At 39.7% G+C, this 20,149-nt stretch overlaps 2 protein-coding genes across 2 annotated transcripts; both read right to left on the bottom strand.

Annotated features, from left to right (window-relative positions):
* Positions 1-173: 173 nt before the first annotated feature.
* Positions 174-10,912, bottom strand: LOC5504806 (glutaminyl-peptide cyclotransferase). Its single transcript, XM_032373141.2, has 7 exons — positions 10,720-10,912; positions 10,459-10,608; positions 7,466-7,741; positions 5,707-5,841; positions 2,775-2,874; positions 2,241-2,360; positions 174-1,583 (listed from the first exon to the last, which is right to left on the bottom strand). Exons 1-7 carry the CDS (start codon positions 10,792-10,794, stop codon positions 1,369-1,371), a joined length of 1,071 nt encoding a protein of 356 aa, XP_032229032.1. The 5' UTR covers positions 10,795-10,912; the 3' UTR covers positions 174-1,368.
* A 3,678-nt stretch (positions 10,913-14,590) lies between these two features.
* LOC5504811 lies at positions 14,591-19,210 on the bottom strand. The gene is made up of 5 exons (XM_032373140.2): positions 18,602-19,210; positions 17,788-17,919; positions 15,928-16,102; positions 15,484-15,635; positions 14,591-15,195 (listed from the first exon to the last, which is right to left on the bottom strand). The coding sequence occupies exons 1-5, from the start codon at positions 19,071-19,073 to the stop codon at positions 14,990-14,992; spliced, it is 1,137 nt and encodes a 378-aa protein (XP_032229031.2). The 5' UTR covers positions 19,074-19,210; the 3' UTR covers positions 14,591-14,989.
* Between the last annotated feature and the right edge of the window lie 939 nt (positions 19,211-20,149).

The raw sequence follows: 20,149 nt of genomic DNA, 5'->3' as shown, positions 1-20,149 counted from the left end.
GAGTCAGTGATCACCCCTCAAATACCACAAGGAAATGAGATAGGACCTCCCCTCACATACCTAAGGGGCAGGCAGGCAGGACCTCCCGTCACATACCTAAGGGGCAGGGGGGGGGGGTGAGGAAGACACGTGAGGACCATGGGGAGGATGGGTCGAAAAAAACTTCAACAAAATCATTGGCTGTATTTATTGTTAGTTTATGCATTACGTAACCATTCGAGCACCATGCAATATAAATTTCGTGATAAACAGAGACCATATTTTCAGCACGTATGAGAGATTCCTCAGCGCTCCCTCTCTCCACTACTGACTTTCTCAGAGGCGTCGGAGAATATTATCGAGATAATAAAATCCAGATTCCATTCTATTCAGGTTCCATTTAATTCTGTCTCACACTTCTCTCTATAACCTTTTTTTTCTAAAACCATGCAAGTAGAAGCATGCTGAGATACAGAAACAGCATTTTCCACGCATGCTGTCACAACCTCACCGTCTTTTTAAAACGTCCTTTTCCAATAACCATCCAAAGAGTATAAATCATATTTGAAAATCACCTTTTTTAGAGATAGGATATCTTTAAATTGAATTAATTATATTAAATTATATTTTGTTTTACAATTCTTGGGAGGCTATGCCCTTTCGGTTTTCCCTTGACGTTATTGCGTAAGACATTTTTCAGTTGGTTTTAGCAACAGTACAGGGGCGGGTCCAGCTTTTCGCTAAAGGGGGGGGGGGGGGGTTGGCTCAGTGAAAAAAGGGAGGAGGGGGTAATGTTTTTTGTTACATATATGGCTTTCCGGTGGCCCAAAGGGTGGTGGTGGGGGTATAAACCCCCTAAACCCTCTCCCCCTAGATCCGCTACTGATACTGGCCTTGTATTAGCCATGAAAACGGTACAACACATATACACAATAAAGACGATCCCACGGACAACATATAGTTATAAAAATACCTACATGTCAACTAAAGCTTACTACGAGTTTGACTATTTTGCGAAATCTTGCCAACGATATCCAACTTCTAAACCGCTTCCGTGTGTTTGAAAATTTCTGATTTACAGGGGTCGTTGAAAAGTTTAACAACATGGGTTCGCAGGATACTTAAATCGCAGTAATACACAGGGATACAGAGGTTCATCAATTCCGCAGCGACGATAATGATTTTGTTTAGCTGCAGCTGCAGTTTTTTCTTAGGGAGGGTGGGCTTAATTTTCATCCACATCCCGCTCCCCCGCCACTTGAAGGGCGTGGTCTACCCCTTTAGCACCCGACAATATAACTTAAATGAGGAACCTCTATACAAAACTATATGAAAGGTTTTCTGGGAAAATGCCTAGACTCTGTTACACATATTGCAATGCTGTTAACTTTAAAATTCATTTGTATTTGTGTTAGTGTTAGGCACTTGGGATTTTTTGGCTGGGTAGACTGTAGGCACAGGAAGCCCATACTCCTCTGCGATGAATTCTCGGAATATCTTAATGAGATTCTCGATGACCACGTGATCTAGATGCTGCGCGTCATCCGTGGACTTGTGCCAAACTTCAGGGAATGGGATGGGGATAATGTGAAGTATGGGCACTCCTAGAAAACACAATATTTTTATTTTTATCTTATCAGCTTCGCCACAATAGGCGGGGTAGCCGCAACAGCATGGCCATTTACTGCGGACCATTTACTGCCATTTACTGCGGACCATAAAATGATGCAGTTAAAAATGTCCTTAAAATAGATGTTTAAATAGTATTCGGTTGTCATGGAAGTCCCAAAAGTGTTCTTTTTAACGAGGTTCCAGTGTACAAGACAGTCTTGTGACTCCCAACAGTGTCCTTATTAACGAGGTATTAGACAATCTATTGTGTCCTTATCAAAAGGGTTACATTATTCGATCAAGGCAATTCGACCAATGGAAGAGGCCAGCAAGCCATAGAAAAAGTCAGAAAAAGCGTCTGCCATTCCCCTTCACTCTTGGTAACACACGTCACGATATTATGGGGTTTTAGACAATCTATTATGTCCTTACCAAAAGGGTTACATTATTCGACCAAGGCAGTTCGACCAATAGAAGAGGCCAGCAAGCCATAGAAAAAATCAGAAAAGGCGTCTGCCATTCCCCTTCACTCTTGGTAACAAACGGTCACAATATGATGAAGGGGACGGTACAAAGGGTTATTATTAACTAAAAAAATAAATTCCCGGTCTTTCTATGGGTTAGGGAAAGCTAAAAGAGTCAAACCATACCTTTTCTCAGGAAAGGGATATGGTCGTCTTCTATGTAGATGCCTTCTTGCAGGCCAATGTTGGTGCGGAAATAATTTTCGTACGGACCAATCAGATCGCCTCGGTTGGCCATGGCGACCTCTGCAAAATACAATAGAAAAAGGTCAACCTAAAGGCGAACCAGATTTTCCTCTTAGGCTCTTTCTAAGATGCGCGAATTTATGAGAACCAGTTGCTCTTTTAGCCTCTTATCTCTTCTTTGGGATTTTTAAAATGCTCTCTAGCCGGTTTGATTTTAGCATACTTGTGTTTGTAAGTGAAATTTCGTCACCGGGGTATGGGCATAAAAACTCCTTCGGCCCAGTTTGGACGCCGCTCCTAACATGTGCCGTCCCACATGTGAATGAAATTGAAACGATCAGTACAGTTTATTTGCATGTATTTGCATTTAGAACGCCAAATGAAAAGAGCTACGTTAATCTAATCCTCACTCGTCCAGCTCGTTGAGCTCTGGTAGCGGAATTTGGGGCACCCTAGAATAAGTGGTATTTGTACCTATTTTATGTAGTCTGTGGAAATACGGCGAGGTCTTGCTCGACATGTCGTAAAAGGCAGGTCTTGGGGAGCCGATGAGATCCAGTAATATAAGAGATTCCTATGAAAAAAAGATAAGAATCAGCGTGTGTAGTAGGGCAATGGATCAACGTATCAAGACATGACCCAAAAGTATTTTGGGAACCTAAGTAATCAAAACTATAACAAGTGAGTGCATAAGAAGGGTGTCTGGGTCAGTGTACAGGCCCGTAGCCAGGGCGGAGGGGGGGGGGGGGGGTTCGGACGAACCCCCCCACCCGGCTTGAAGGTCCGCTCAGAGCAAACAAAAATATATAACGTTTGGCTGGAGATATACCATGCGCATCAATATGTCTTTAAAATAACTAAAACAATTTATAATAATTATCTTTATTATTATCGCTTTATGTTAAAAAGTACCCTATTAATAACATTTTAAATACAAGATTGATTGCCTAATGTTATAAGGCGAGTAGAGGGGTATATTGGAAATTTGGTCCTCTGAAATGGAAAAACGAACCACCCCGCTCAAAATCCTGGCTACGGGCCTGGTGTATTAGGACGTGCGCTTTGATGTAGGTGTGTGGGTAGTAGTGTAGTTGGGTGTGTGCGTAAGTTCTATAGGGTGCCTGAAGAGTGGTAGGGTGCATGTGGAAGTGTAGTTGGGTGCGTGCTTAATGCAGTAGGTGCTTGTCTGAATGCAGTAAGGTGCGTGCATAAGCGCTGTAGGGTGCATGAAAAAATGGCAGTATGGTGCTTGTATCAATGTAGTAAGGTGCTTGTATAAACGTAGTAGGTGCGTGCATAATTGTAGTAAGTAGCGTGCATAAATGTAGTAGGTTGCTTGCATAAGTGTAATAGGGTTCGTATAGTGCTTGTATAGATGTAGTAGGGTGCTTGTTAAGTGTAGTTGGGTGCGTGCATAAGTGTAGAAGGGTGCGTGCGTAAGTGTAGTAGGGTGCATGCATAAGTGTAGAAGGGTGCGTGCGTAAGTGTAGTAGGGTGCATGCATAAGTGTAGTAGGGTGCATGCGTAAGTGTAGTAGGGTGCATGCGTAAGTGTAGTAGGGTGCATGCGTAAGTGAAGTAGGTTGCGTGCGTTAGTGTAGTAGGGTGCGTGCGTAAGTGTAGTAGGGTGCGTGCGTAAGTGTAGTAGGTTGCGTGCGTTAGTGTAGTAGGTTGCGTGCATAAATGTAGTAGGTTGCGAGCATAAGTGTAGTAGGGTGCGTGCATAAATGTAGTAGGGTGCGTGCGTAAGTGTAGTAGGGTGCGAGCATAAGTGTAGTAGGGTGTGTGCGTAAGTGTAAAGAGGTTTCAATAACTTTTGAAGTAGCAAAAGCAAACTGTGCTTGGGAAGTACATGGCTGGGGCTTTGATGCATAGAATAATGGCTCAAGGTCCCCAGATTGGATAGGGTATCTCACCAGTTTATAAAAATTGATCAGATAAAAATATGGCAATGGTGCAATTCTTCACGTAAAACCAGAAGTCATCAAAATATTGTGTTCCATCTCTTTTACTTTCCATTGAAAATGATGATGCATTTGGTTAAAAAATATCCAGATATAAGGGTTCAATAGCTTGATTCACACAATCCCAAATCTTTTTACTTACTACTGCTACTTTGTATAGAGAAAAAAATACAATAACGACAGATGTGACCTCCCATGAGAAAAAAAAAACAATAGAACAATACGGAACAAGGTTTTCTTTTACCTATTTTCTTCCGATAAAGCGCTATCTGAAAGACTGCTGTAGAGTTTGGGTTCAAAATCACCAATGATCCTCTTTGATAAAAATCAAAGATGGCAGCAACGTGCGGTGAGCATGAAAAAAGCCGGCGGTTCACCGCCAATAGCCGCCTTCTAATGAAACCACTCAGTGTAGTATGATTCGTGTAGTAGGGTTCGTTTATAATGCAGTATGATGCTTGTATAAATGTAGTAGGGTGCATGCGTAAGAGTAGCAGTGTACTTGCATAAGTGTAGTAGGGTGCGTGCATAAGTGTAGTAGGGTGCGTGCGTAAGTGTAGTAGGGTGCGTGCATAAGTGTAGTAGGGTGCATGCATAAGTGTAGAAGGGTGCGTGCGTAAGTGTAGTAGGGTGCGTGCGTTTGTGTAGTAGGTTGCGTGCATAAGTGTAGTAGATTGCATGCATAAGTGTAGTAGGGTGCGTGCATAAGTGTAGTAGGGTGCATGCATAAGTGTAGTAGGGTGCGTGCATAAGTGTAGTAGGTTGCGTGCATAAGTGTAGTAGGGTGCGTGCATAAGTGTAGTAGGTTGCGTGCATAAGTGTAGTAGGGTGCGTGCATAAGTGTAGTAGGGTGCGTGCGTAAGTGTAGTAGGGTGCGTGCGTAAGTGTAGTAGGGTGCGTGCGTAAGTGTAGTAGGGTGCGTGCGTAAGTGTAGTAGGTTGCGTGCATAAGTGTAGTAGGTTGCGTGCATAAGTGTAGTAGGTTGCGTGCATAAGTGTAGTAGGGTGCGTGCATAAGTGTAGTAGGTTGCGTGCATAAGTGTAGTAGGGTGCGTGCATAAGTGTAGTAGGGTGCGTGCGTAAGTGTAGTAGGGTGCGTGCGTAAGTGTAGTAGGGTGCGTGCGTAAGTGTAGTAGGTTGCGTGCATAAGTGTAGTAGGTTGCGTGCATAAGTGTAGTAGGTTGCGTGCATAAGTGTAGTAGGGTGCGTGCATAAGTGTAGTAGGGTGCGTGCATAAGTGTAGTAGGGTGCGTGCGTAAGTGTAGTAGGGTGCGTGCGTAAGTGTAGTAGGGTGCTGGTATAAATATTGTTGGGTGCTTGCATAAGTGTAGTAGGGTGCGTGCGTAAGAGTAGTCGGTTGCTGGTATAAAAGTAGTAAGAGTGCTTGATAGATGTAGAAGGGTGAGTGCGTAGTGTGGTGAGTGTGTGTAAAGTATGTACTCACCACGTTGTCTAGCTGGGACTCGTTTTGCCATCTTTCTGCGAGATGCCGAGCGCCGTAAATTGAGTCGCTTGCGCTCCATTCCTTGAACGCCTCTTCGCCATCAAAAAACACCATTTGAAGGGTCACATAAGAATTCTAAGAAATCAATAAACATTTCTTATGTGAGTCAATTACTTAATTATCAGCTTCTATCTACTTCGAAGGATGAAAACATGAGCAATGAGTTGAGATAAATCATAATCTCAATTTCAAGAAACCAAGATTATACCAATGAATGTATCCTATTTGACAGCGAAGGTACGCGATTTTTTCCTAAAAAACGAATATTGATAATTTTAAATAAAAAAAAATCAACTGTTATTTTGGTGTCCGTTGTTATTTCCGTTTTGTAGCTATTTGCATGTTAAACTTTTCAGAAACCTAACAACTGCAAGAGCATGGTTAAACGATGTTTATGTGGGGATATTAGTTCGAAAAATTATATATTAATGCCCTAAGCTCTATCCATTCAAAGCTAAATTACACTTCGCTAAATTGTTTTATGGCCAGAAGCAGATGATATAAACCCGGCTTGTTATTCGCTAGAAATCAGGTCATTATTTTTTTTATCTCGTTTTCGTTCTAATCATCCGTAGCGTTTTTTTTATCTTATTTTATTCTTGATGATTGTCTCGGTATTCTGTCTCGGTTTTTATTTCGGGATCGATAAAAAAAATAATAAAAAACAGCGGTAAAATGCCGGGTCAAGGCAGACGTTTTCCTTATTCATTAAGGACCCCTTTAAGCACTTAAAGCTTGGGAGAATATATGTTCCTCTTTGAATATGAATAATTTCAAAACGACAAAAGGAAAAGAGAGACTCAAACATCTTTATTTAAAACATCCCCCGCAGCTGTTAGTTAAACGCGACCGCCAATAACGGCAGCGGGAACCCTGTGTGCAACAATCCATCTGCCTACCGTGGGCGTAGCCATAGTTACCCGAATGACGTCATAAAGTGTGACAGCTAAATACGTAGGTAAGCTGTGTACACTCGTGCGCAGAGCTTTCTGTGCAAAGTAAACGAGCGACACAGAAAGCTCTGCGCACATTGGGTAGTACGCCAGGCCCGTACCCAGGGGGGTGCAGGGGGTGCGAACGCACCCCCCCCCCACAACGGCCGAAGGTCAACTTTCGGTTCCCAATAGACGTGCTATTTGTAGACAAATCTATAAAGTATAAGCTAGATCAATCTCTGGTATGTAGCCAAATATGACGATAAACGTCCCGTGGAGATACTGCAAAGGCATAAAAACTCTTTATTCTTCCGGGGGTGGTCAGATTTTTATCAGAGAACTCCCCCCGCTCCCGGTTAAATTAGGTCGACTTTTTTTAGATTCCGCACCCTCCACCCCAAGAAAAATCCTGGGTACGGGCCTGTACGCAGGGCTGCTAATGAAGCGATTTGCCGTAATTGAGCAATAAAACTTCCAAGTAAAAAGTCCTTCATAAAAACATACATCTACGCGGAAAATATATATTTTAAAATGGTAAAAGCAGTGTGTCCATTGAAAGTTTCTTTAAGAATGTGACTGATAATTTAGAGAAGTCTTACCCAAAAACCAGCCACGCACACGGCGCTTCTTGGTACAGTCAATGGTACAGGTGCAATGTTACTTAAAAAGCGCTTACATTCTACTTTCGTGCACTTTTGCGTGCGAAAATCTTCCATGACATCTTATGAAAATCAGTTTTTTTCTTCATTCTCTTTTACACATACCTTCTTTAAGTGATTAAAAAAATGCCTCATAGACACGGCCAGCTCAAGCATCATGGCACATGGTACAGCAGAGTCGATAGCCCCGATGAACTCCGGTTCCTTCGTCTTAGGGTAATATTTCGAGTCATAATGAGCAGCTATAACAAGCCTTCTTTCAGCTTCGGGGTTTACTGTAGCGATTATGTTTTCAAAATGCTTGACACCAAATGGTGTGTCAGCCTCAAACTCATCTGTACTCACATTCCAGCCAAGTTTCTTTAAAAAGTCTTTGATAAACTGCAAGAAAAATGGACTAGGAGTGTTAGATATCACGCTAAGCAAGTTACACTTTTTTGTAAGATCGTCAAAATTTCAGTAAAGGGCAGTTTTTATTTTTATAACATTTGTTAAAATGCTAAAATGTTCTTAACGATGTTCTAAAATTTAAGTGTTGATAAAAAATATAATACCTAATGAATTATTAGGCAGAAAATACACACACTGAACAATAGCAATAATGTCTAAGTTTGTTATTATCAGGTACACTTCCCTGTTATTATGAAAACACCATTTGACTATGCATTTAAGAACGCATTAGATGTTTACCCCATCCATGGTGCATACTAAGTCAAAAGTATTCATCATTTTCTCTTATAAAACAGAGCTTTAAGGCATTAGAAATACAATATTGGAGAAATACTAAAAACTTATTTAAGAGAATACTGATGAAATGGAGTATTTCAAAGATGGTTTTAGGTTATTTTAAGCTTTTTTATGATGCTGTCCAGGTATCTATTAAAACAGGCTATTTTTTGGCTTGCCGTTTAAATAAATTATTTTACAGTTTCTTCTCCAGGTAACTGATTGAAATCCCTGAGGATAAAATCATTACAAATCAAATAAAAGAGAAACAATGTCCATTAAAACATCTACTTTTGTGCAATTCTAAATCCCTTCAGCACCCTCGTGATTATCATATACCATAAAGGAGGAATTCAACATGAAATGATAAAAATAATCAAATGAAGACTTTCCCAAATAGTTACAAATTTATCAATTAAAACCCCCATTCAAGCTAAAGGACAAGTCAAAGATGTGAAGTGATTGTCCTTTGTAAATAGTCGTAGCTTGTAATGGAATTCGACAATGAGAAGATCAGAACTGCCAATGCTTCTAGATTAATGAAAATAAGATCTTGTTTTCAAGCTTTTGCATGCTTTAATTAAAGAAGGGATTCAAAATTGCTTAGGAGACAGGAAATAGAAGTTTTGTTAGTGAAAAAATCATCTCTAGATATTTTTTTGGGCAAAGAGTAAGCTTAAATCAAAAGAGAAGTATGTAGTACTTATCATCCATGGATCATATCTTTTTACAAGACCACAAATTGTGACTAAGTGCCAGAAATTAATTCTAAAATTTCCCAAATGAATTGAATCAGCAAGCAATCTTTTGTACTTACCTCAGATAGGCTGAGAAGGCCTCCTCATAAAAGATTAACAAATTAACATGTATAGCTTTATGGCCCCTATATTTTTCTTAACTTTTTCCACAAAAAAAGTGAATGAAAAAATAACACCATAGGCAAATGAATTAATCTGCTCACTCTAGTGCATAATCTTGGAAATTGTATTTACTCTCGGGGGCTTATTGGCAAGACAAAGAAATATTAAATTAAGTCCACTTAGAATTTTCAAATAAAAACAACCAAATTTTTCAATTTCCTGTCTTCACCAGCTGGCTTTAAGGCCTCTGTTGTTCGATTTGGACCTTTATAAAAAACACTAAAGAAAAATATAGAGATAGTTTAATATAGAAGACTTAAAATAAGCTTTACTCACACAAAAATGGAAATATGAAATACTCTTTTGAGTAAATTAGTTTGTAGAGTTATTTAAAAATTCATACACATAAGAGCAATGTGAAACTGAAGGGCACTAAATTTTGATAATAGGTTTATCTATTACAGCTTTTAAGACATTTTCTCAACCCACAAAAAGATATTGTCCTCAAAGACAAATAAAAATCCTCCCTGTTGCTCGAATCACCCAAAAACGGAATATTCAACAAGATTAAAAATAGCCAATTTTAAAGAAAATACGCTTAAAATCGCCGAAATTTAATTTTCTTGGCTGATTATGCTACATAAAACGGGATTTGAAATTAGATCCCTTGTTATCTGATGGGCAATTTCACAGGGTTTTCCCGTTAGAAAAGTGAAAGCGCGAAATCATTATGAAAGCCATTCACCAGTTTCTTTTCCGGATTAAAAAAAATCTAATAGTTTTTTTTAAGTACTAAAGTACTAAAAAGAAAATCCGTCAATATTTCGAATTTATCTTGTTTACTTTAAATAAAGTCATTCAACCTTTTTTAAGTTGTTAAAAGTTGATCAGGTCGATAGAGTAGGGTATCAAACACGATGGAAGTTAGGCGGTGCGAAAACAACCGAGCGTGCTACAAGCAATTATCACAACTTGTATCAGCCGTTTTGCTGAATGCTGGAAACATTAGAGTATCTTATCTAAAAATGCTGAGGTAAAAGCATAGTATTGATGCGGGCGTAAGATTTAATTTACTACCAGTCGCATATGATAAATTGCGAAGGTTCTACGGTGAGATTTCCCGACCATTCGCTCCATTGAACCGCGAAAGATATAGAATAAAATGGAATAAAACGAAATAGAAATCCAACTTGTCGCATACCGGGTTGTTTGTGGTTAAGTCCAATGGATCCTTTTTTTTATCTGATAAACATTACCAAACACTCATACATAGTTACTAAGGCTTTATTAGCTTGGAGTTTATTGGCCTCGACACATTGAATCGAGAAATATTTCACGCTCTACTCAATGGTAATACGAAAAGCAAACCAAGTCGTTAGATAAGGCCTCAAGGCCATGTGTTTCTACCAAATCGCTAATAAAGCCGGATGAATTCAGAACCAAACAGAAAGTGTCAACGACTAGAGACATCTCAACTCTTATTATAAGATTTTTCGAGAGTTGAAAACTTACCGTTTTGACAATGCGATGTCCCTCAGAGCCCGGAGTCCGTACTCGCATCAGAGGCTTCAAAACATTCTCGAGAAAATCATCATACTGGGTTAAGCTAGACAGAAATCTCTTTTGGGCATTTCCTAGGCTTCTGGGCTTTAATCGACGTTGCTGAATAAAATATATTAGACCATCAGTTAGCTAGAGAATTCACAGAACGTTAAGTTTGCTAAGTCAGATCGAATCAACAGAATTGTGACACACGAGACGGAATTTACACACCGGTTGATCGCGAATATATGCCTCCGTGTAAAGAAGAGTAGACGCTAGAAGGCAGAGGACTACTTTGAAGTACATTGTACGGCGTTAAATCGCCTTGCTTGCCAGCTAAAGCCTAATGACTAGCCAAACCATCTGCCCCAATATTTTGTACTCGCCGCTAAAGTGATTATCGAATTAGTGTTGTGGCGAAAACTAGGGCCCATTCCCTCCTACCGTGCGTAGTTTATTCTTCCATAACAAAAATATCAATATCGTTTATCAATATTGTATCTTTCATCACATTTTCATTTGGGCAAATAGACTACCGTCTGAGTAAGGTCAAGTATTTTTCAAAATATTTTGGAACGCTTAAAATAGTTGATCAAAATAGGGAAGCAATGACTGGCGGAATTCAAAAAGGGTTGCGCAAATGAACTCGCGATGGAAGTTCTCTTGTTTATAGTAATTTAATCTTATTTTGTTTTGACCTGTCGGACAATGTTGGGTCTCGCTATTCATGCTCAGCTATTTATAATTTGAAAAGACATCGATTAGCTCGAATGATTATCTGGCAAAATAAAAAAATAATAATAAACGCACTTTTGTAGCTTTACGTATTCAGTCAGCTATCAGTCTGTCTGGGGTAACATTTCACCATATCACATAGCATAAAGAAAAGGCTTCTGACAGACCAATGAAAATAGACAAAAATCTGTATGACAAACAAAATGCATTTTTATTGACGTATGTTTCCCCCCATCCCCAGCAAGGCATAATCTTGATGTGAAAATATCAGATAGTTTGTTCCTGTGAATTCGTTAGTTACCTTTCGTAGAGCTAAAGTTTTATCAGAATAAGATTCGTATAGATATCCAGGCCCCATATTATCAAACGATAACATCAATCAAACTGCTTGAAGTTAGGGAAATTTGAAGACCAGCTAACTAGAGATACATGGCGGAATAAAAGCAACATTTTATATTTTTTCCTAGATTGTTTTCATCAATGAGTAATTGAAAAAAAAGGTCAGGGCATACCTAACCATACTGTGAGAGAAGAGAGCGCCATTGAGGCTACAGATTACAGAGATTGGACAATGTGACTAGTGCACTCTAGGAGAAATGGTGCGTATTCTACAAATACAACACTAAAGGCTATAAATATATTTCTCATAAGACAAGGAAAGGCGAATAAAACAACAGAACAGGCCCCTTGCGGTGTCCAGATATTGGGATACGGTATATCATTTTTTAAAGCGTTGAATTGTTGAAAAAAATCCGCACTAATTCTCCGCACGTCCCTGTGTTTTCGACAATGCTCGCTTTTCTCGACCCCTTTGCCTCCACGCCTGATTTCGTGATAAAAGGGGATTGTTGACATTTCGCTTGGGTCTTCCATGTTAAAGGCACAGGGTGTGTTCCGCCTCCATCCATTCTTTCACTATTTAGCGTTCTACTGTAAACTTGAGATGATAAATGGACCTGTCAGTGAGGTAGATTGTTTAGAGAAAATGTGAGCTGATAGTGCTCACATACGCCAATCATCATTAGTGAATAACCCTCAGAAGATCCATCAGACGCAAGATTCTAAGCGCGAATGTTTAGTCATGAAATATCATGAAATAACTTATGAAAAAGACTTTTGTAAAATGACCATCTACTGGAAATTCCTGAAACATGCACCATTTCAAATGCATAGATCCATAGAAACTATTTTAAAGATTACTCCTTTTTTGGAAAGTCAATATAGTTTAATAAAAATAAAAAGTCACAATTTTATGAAGTACTTATTTCAAAAGAGAGAAACATTTGGATGTCACAGCCATCAAAGCGCAATTATACACCATTATTTTTTTTTTCAAAAAAAGAAACCCCACTCTTTGGTAAATAATCCAATCTTGAAATACTGGCACCAACATCGTTGTCATTATCATAAAGTTGGTTAAAAATAAATACATGCCCATTTTCATAGCCAATTTCATAGCCATTTTCAAAACCAATAATTATGTCTGTCAGTCTACTTGTTCGAGTGCAATAGGACTAGTATGTCCTTTCCAGTGTACGCCCTGTCAGGTTACACACAATTAAAAAATCGATTAACACCTGAATAAGAAACAAAACACAACACAAAAAAGAATATCTGGACTATGGACATTATGTCTCGCATTAAATTTTGTAGTTTTATCTTGGTAGACTTATTAATTGCGTATAGCATGGTAGTAGGTTTTCCTCGCTTTACTAAACTAAGGAAGGAACATTTATTGTCTTCATAATTAGCAAGATTTCGTATCTAAAGATGGCAGTTCCGCCTCACATGAGAACAAGAACAAAGATTTTTTGAGAAAAGAGAGACAAAACATTCTCATCCAAGGCATAGAGTTTTCTAACCCTCTATAGGAGGATTTTTCTTTCTAAATTATCGGATCTATGCTATATATGTTTTATTTAAAGGACTTTCATATATTTTAAAATACTTTTTTTAAATGACGGGTTTTGAATGTCGAAGAAAAGTAAAATATATTACATAATCAAAGATGACGAAAAATACATTTGAATTAAAATACATTTAACGCAAGTATGACATCAAGGTCTAATGTATAAGGCGAGTCCAAAATGTAGAAAGGGAAAGTGCAACAGTAAAACATATATTTATACCTTTTTATAAATAGTTTTTTTGATGAAGAGTCTTACTATAGTCATGAAGAGATTTTTTGCTTTCTAAAAGACAGAATACATTAAACTGATTTTGTATTACCTGGGAAAGCTTCGCACGCCTTCGCAATCCTTCAAGCTCTTATCTTATTTTATACACCTATTTCAAATAAGGTCGAACTCGAAGAATCCATGTGTCTTAAACCGCAGTGCTTCATGGGTATGAAAAATCAACGTGAATAAAAACAAACACAGGTTTAGAAAGCTTTAATATTCTTCTTTATATACCCCTAAACGGTCACACGGCGTTTAGAGACCAGGATTCAGCCATTTATACGTTACCCATGAGCCACTGCGGGTTACGATACATTGATTCGCGGGTGCAACCTTAATGGAAATAGGTATATAACTCAAAATTGCGGTTAAGGTGAAGTATGTTCCTAGATTTTGTGGAATGCATCTAATCTCTAATTCATACAATCCATGGCGGGCTCCCCTTCTACTAAATCTTCATACGTGCGAAAATCCCTCCGTACGTTTTACGTTTTATCCCTTTTTAGGGCTTGATCCTCTTCTCTTCGGAAAAATTCTGAATCCGCTCCCGAAGGGCCGAAGATCCGTACCACCTGCCCATTATCGGTACACATTTCATCTCTAGATGTTTACAGGGCTAAACTGTGGAAAAAGGCGGAGCATTTCAGATAATAATAATATAGTATGTAATGTGTGAAGGAGGGCAACTCGATTTGTGCTTGATTAGATTTATAAACGATAAAAGCGTGCTCATAAGTATTGGTAAAGTAAGATATATACTAAATTCCATTTCTTTTCCCAGGCCATTAGATACAAAAATAGCAGATATGTCAAAATACATTATCATTCGCACAAGGAGATCAATCTCTGCCTTTTGCTGTACACGTTGCTGATCGCGAGAAAAGGTTGCCCTCCACGGTACTAATTGATGAAAGTATTGATTTTTCCTGTGTATTTCAGCAAAGACACAATTACCGGTGGCCGATCGGAACACTAGGGGAATTTCGAAATCAATTTTCTCAGGAAATCTGAAAATATTTTTATCTATGGTACCGGTGACAAAAATAAACATTTTCTATGGAGAAAAAAATTATTTTGTTTTGATATATATAATTTTGGATTAAATACCATAGCTAATACTTGTAATGAAATGAATGAAAGATTTTAAGGAATTTATAATCGAATTACCAAAACAACATTCATTCTTCTAGACTGCCTTTGTTTTTTTATTAATTAACTTCTTGTCCAACAGGAACTGTTTTTCATATCCTACCCCTTAGAAAATACAGACGGATGAGTGGAGCGATCACAAAATGAATATGTTAGCAGCAGCACTGAAAAATATATCATATACATCAGGATGATGTATATATTTGATGTGATTATCATAAAAAAATATCTACTGTAAAAGTATGAAAATGCCTAAAAAAATAAAACTAAACTGTCTAAACAAAAGCAAATCATTCAAGAGTCAAGACCGAGAAGAAGCGGATAAGGTGAATGGATCCCAGTCAAGCGTTGGCCTGCGGCTGGCCAAAACCCAATAACAAACTCGTTACGAACACCAGAGACTAGACTGGTCGATCTCTAAGTAAGTTAAGACAAAGTTAGGCAGTAGAAGTTGGTGGTAGGCCTTGACCGCTGAACGGCTTCTCGTCCTGGTATTTCTTGTAGTTGAACATCGCTGCTAGCTTGTTCTGTTTCCATAGCACCAGGATGACCGCTGACACAATAACAAGGACGAGGATGACTGGTACGAGTACGCCAACAAGTAGTACTGTGTTGTCAGACTTGGGCTTGTCGGTTGGTTGAACTAAAAAAAAAGAGTAATTGACAGTCGACTCCCCTATCAGTGGAACCTCGGTAACCTGAATCTCTTGTTTACTCAAGCAAAAACATTTTCTTGGGAAAATCGTATCGTATCGTACCCTGGGTACCAGAAGCAGTCAACGACAGGCGGAGCCTCTGGTTCGCAGGGTAATCGTATCGTAAAACGTTTTCTCAGTAACTCAAGGACAATTACTGCTTGTAAAAGTCTCGGGCTGTGACGTCATCGAGATAGAGGTGGGGGGGGGGGGGGTGAGGCGTTAGCTTTTCTTACCTGGGTAAAACTCTTTCCAGTATTCAGGAGAGGGCCACTTGGTATGCTTGCAAAAGCCATGGGCTGTGACGTCATCGGGGTAGCGCTCGCAGTTGACGTAATAGCGTGCACCTCGCGAAGTTAAGATTTCCGGGCAATCTGTTGCTATGGACCTGAATTTTAACCGGAATCATCATCACATCATCATCATCATCGTCTTCGTCGTCGTTATCACCATCATCATCCATCATCATCTATCATCATCATCTATCATCTATCATCATCATCATCGTCGTCATCACCATCCTAATTATCACCACCACCACCATCGTCATCAACATCGTCATCGTCATCGTCATCGTCGTCGTCATCATCATCATCATCATCACATCATCATCATCTCGCCATCGCCATCTCCATTGCTATCGCTATCGCTATAGTCATCGCCGTCCTCGTAGTAATCACCTGCAGATTCCTTGGCAAACCGTGTAGTAGGCGGTTCCCTCGTGAGGAAAGCACGGTTGCATCACGCCGCCGCAGAACAGCCTCTTGATGCTGAGCGCACATTTTGAATTGTTACCCATCGTCCACATGATTCTCTGGAGTATGGACGAGGGATGTGGCTTACTCGGCTCGCCATCTGATACAAACGAAAACTTTCACTGCTTTATGCTTACTTCTTATGCCGTTTGTTGTTTAAACTAGGTAGTAAGAAGCACATCATCACTTGAAGCGCACAATAGGTAGAATTATGCTATCTAAATACCTGCTATATTTAAAAAAGAAGATAGAGCAAATCTAAAAAAGCCAGTCAAGACCATGATCCTGCCGTACGCCTTTAGACGTGGCTCCTGGACACATACACCTATTTCAAAAAAGGTTGTCAGTGCAAATGGCGAATGGGAAATAGTAAATGGCAGTTCTAAGCCCGAACGGTGCTTCTGGGTACTAATCATTCGTAAAATTAAAGGTGTTAAATAAAGTCTAGCAATGTCAGAGACATACATTAGTGATCTTTAATGGATAATTGTTTGATTTATCCACATTCTTCAGCATTTAGTAGAAATTTAATAAGACCCATGGTTCCTTTCGGTCCTAGAACTGCCATTTGCCAATCGCCATTTGCTGTTTCGCACTGACAACGTTTTTTGAAATAGGTATATGTACACAAAAGCGTATGTTGTAATTTGATGATTGTCTTAATATGGATCAAATGGAGCATGTATTATGTAATTCATATTTGATTGACATTGATTGACAGAATCACGTGATTGGTGTGACATGTTAAAATAATATAGCGCATTTGTAGAGTAGTCTTTTAGAGGGAGTCAAAATGTTAAGAGTTTTCAGGTAGTTGTTTTCAAAAAGTATTCAAAATAGTATTCAAAAGTGTCTTAAAAGGTATTCAAACCTAGACGGCAAACCTAGTCTCAGGCGCTCTGACCCGGATTTCTGTTGTGGTTTCGTATTGTGTGTGACGTCAAAAGCGAGTCCCAGGCCCCGGCCCTCCTCATGCTTCAAGCAGGATAATTTAGGGCTCAAGATTCCTTTAGTGTAGTTTTCCTGAACTGAGTCACCATTCGATCCGCCTGAGTACTCCTATTTCAAATAAGGCTGCACTCGAGAATCCATGTGTCGTAACCCGCCAGGGGGGTGGCGGTTGCTCCCCCCTTCTAGCAGCCAAAAATACAGTAAATGTATGAGACATTATCTAAAATACAGGAGAAAATGCCTTGAAAGGGGGTTTTGGGCCCCCTTCTGTTAAAAATTCTGGCTACGCCACTGCCCGCGGTGGTTCATGGGTAACGTAAAACGGCTGAATCACTGTATCTGAAAGCAATGTGAATGTTTATAAGGAAATGAACAAGAATTATACAGCTTTTGAAACCCGGATTTGTATTTTATTTACGCTTATTTGTTTTTTACTTCATACCCACTGCAGGTTACAATACACAGATTCTCCGAGTGCAACCTTATTTGAAGTGACGCCAAAATGTAATTACAGGTTACACGCACAAAAGTCTTCATAGAACTCCCTCAACCACTAAACACCTTTAATTTCTAGCAACAATACGCGAATAAAGGTTGATGGTCTTTTCCATGTGTTCACGTCATATTTTTGGCTAAGCACCTTTGTACCCGAATCCCTTTGCCATGGACCCCTTTCCCTTCTTTTAATGTTGTAGTGAAACATCTGTAACCCTTGTTGCTCAACATTGATTAGGGAAGAGGGGGAATTCATCTGGTTACAATTTACAGGAAATTTGTGTACATAACTGACTTAGACATCATTTTATCAACCATTTAGTTTCTAACAACCCTCACCTGTCATGTTTTTCTTGTAGAAAAAACGATAGGCCTGCACCTGGTTTTCAGGGGTAGCAATTGTGTACTGGTAGCCAAGGTTCTCGCAGAATGGAAAGTTCACCATCTTCTGACAGCCACGATCAAACGGGCCTTAGCGAAACAATAACATAATGTCACAAGCAAGCCATTTCAAGAGTTACATTAATAACTGCGAACTTCAGCTGAACTTCTATCGGTATCGCCGACTTGAGTGACACTTCATTATACCTTCAGAAAACGTGTCACGCAGTCGGCTGTAGGCTCGATTTCCAGCTCGTTTCTATAAGCTCGCAATGGCGATAAGACCGGCTGGAAAAAGAGCCTAGGTCAGCTGCTACCTACAAAATAGTTATTGTTCTGTGTTTGCCAAAGAATGAAGTAACTGTCAAGTATTGTATTGAGTGATTGGTGCGTTCTTGACCCCTCTGTTTCAGTTGGTTATGTAATAAAAATGCAGAGTAGTGCATAGATGTTCAAATACCTGTCTATGTTAATTTTAAAAGTCTAAAAGTATCTAGTGTTGATGCTGAAATTTTATAAGTTCATCTTAAAAATGTCTAGCGCTGGTGATCTAAGCCCTAGTAATTAGCCCCCTTTCCAGAAACTTGTTAAGGTAAAGGGGGCTTATTGTACCATAACCAAAGTCAATAATTTAAAAAGAGTAGAATGTCCACATTTAAAGGCAGATCATAAAGCGCGTCTCTGTATATCACCGAACTGCTCGCTTTTCCCATACAAGGCGTGAAATGGTATTAATGAAAGATTATAGTTGTATAATCGTCGCGCATTTTACCTGTCCCGTTAGTAACGTGAAGATCCGTAAATTGCGGCGGCTCGTAGCATTTTCCAGAGGCAGCCGTTTCATCAGGTAGTAAGACACAGCGACCAATGAAATCATCGATCCACCACTCGGGAACGGATCCCTCACATCGCTTCAAAAACTCAGTGCATATCCTACGACAAGGCAGTAAAGGCTCACTGCTCCCCTCTCTGCAATACGGAGCGTACATAGCACAACCAATAGCTTCTCCAATCTGCGCAACAGAGCAGTTTTTCACACCGTTCACGAGGTACTTGTGGTAAAAGCCAACCCAACGGAGAGAGCGCTTTGAGACGTTGGGTGGGACGGGAAAGGTGGTGGTGTAGCCGGCGGCCGTGCAGGGTGCAAAATACGACTTGTCCTTCATCTGTACGCATTGCTGTGCAACAGTACAGTACAGGATTGCGAGTGCGCACAGCGCGAAGAGACGAGTTGCATCAGCCATCGATATTTGCGTCGAAGCTTGTAAGGCGTTGACTGTTCTAACGTTAGCGAGTTTCACGAAATTCTTAGAGACGTGTCACCCTGGAAGCTTCCCCGTTGCCCTCTTTTCGAACTTTAATATAGACCCACTTCAGTTCGAGTAAAGGAATGTCAAAAGCGTTTGTGTGTTGTCATGGCAACACAAGTGTACTGTCAATTTTTATAATGCGATAGATAAAAAAATGTAAATATGCCAATCAATTTGGCATTGCTATAATCTTGGTCATCACGTTTCAAATATTACCGATCATTTCAAATATTTTGAACACAAAAAGCAACACTTTTTTTCGTAGTGTTCCACGGCGGGACTCTTATGGGTCACTGTGGTTAGCCGTTATAGGGCGGCCTTGACAGCAGGTGGTTACTATTCACACCTACACCACTAGACTGCCACTGCTTATTTGAATATTTTTAAGGAAATAATTGATTCGATATTCCATCAAAAAGAAAGCGCCGCTAATGCGTCCCTAAGGATGTAGAATGGTTAGCGCTAGACACTGGGTTCTTTCCAGCCTTCATAGCATGCTCAATGCTCTCCACTAGGTCTCCGCGCACCTTACTTTGTCTTTAGATTGAAGGATGAGTAGAGGGGTGTCAATTTACAAGAGTAGGCGTCACTCTAGCTTGGCGGAATTTATGCATAAGATTTATAACGTCTTCTCAAAGTTAACACAAAATTAGAAGGGAGCATTTGAGTGTAGCCTGCCCCATCCCCAACCATTGTTGCTGGCCCTGACAATTGGGTAATTATTGATTTACGGACTAATATAATGAGATGACCTGATTGTCAGAGTAATTAAAAGAGGGAAAACAACAAGCTTTAGATGCGCGATGGAATCGCAAGTAAATAAGTAAACTCAAGGTTGAATTGGTTCGTCTTACGCCTTTTTTAAAATGCAGTTTTGTTGTTGACGTTTGTCGAAGAGCGTGGGTGAGGGATGGTGATGGTGGTGGGGGGAGGGAACATTTTAACCTTGTGTTGATATTTCTTTTCCTGCATCTAAAAACAAAAGTCTGGTTTTATTGCCCCGTTGATGA

The sequence above is a fragment of the Nematostella vectensis genome, chromosome 7 (genome assembly GCF_932526225.1).
Source record: "Nematostella vectensis chromosome 7, jaNemVect1.1, whole genome shotgun sequence".
Lineage (NCBI taxonomy): Eukaryota > Metazoa > Cnidaria > Anthozoa > Actiniaria > Edwardsiidae > Nematostella > Nematostella vectensis.
The sequence above is the reverse complement of the archived record's forward strand: the minus strand, read 5'-3'. Positions and strand labels throughout refer to the sequence as shown.

Coding starts and splice junctions, on each gene's coding strand:
- LOC5504806 (XM_032373141.2), bottom strand. CDS start 10,794: ATGTACTTCAAAGTAGTCCTCTGCCTTCTAGCGTCTACTCTTCTTTAC. Junction 2,361..2,774: donor CCACAGACTACATAAAATAG/GTACAAATACCA, acceptor TGTATTTTGCAG/AGGTCGCCATGGCCAACCGA. Junction 1,584..2,240: donor TATCCCTTTCCTGAGAAAAG/GTATGGTTTGAC, acceptor TGTGTTTTCTAG/GAGTGCCCATACTTCACATT.
- LOC5504811 (XM_032373140.2), bottom strand. CDS start 19,073: ATGGCTGATGCAACTCGTCTCTTCGCGCTGTGCGCACTCGCAATCCTG. Junction 17,920..18,601: donor TCACGTTACTAACGGGACAG/GTAAAATGCGCG, acceptor TGTTTCGCTAAG/GCCCGTTTGATCGTGGCTGT. Junction 15,636..15,927: donor GTTTGCCAAGGAATCTGCAG/GTGATTACTACG, acceptor GTTAAAATTCAG/GTCCATAGCAACAGATTGCC.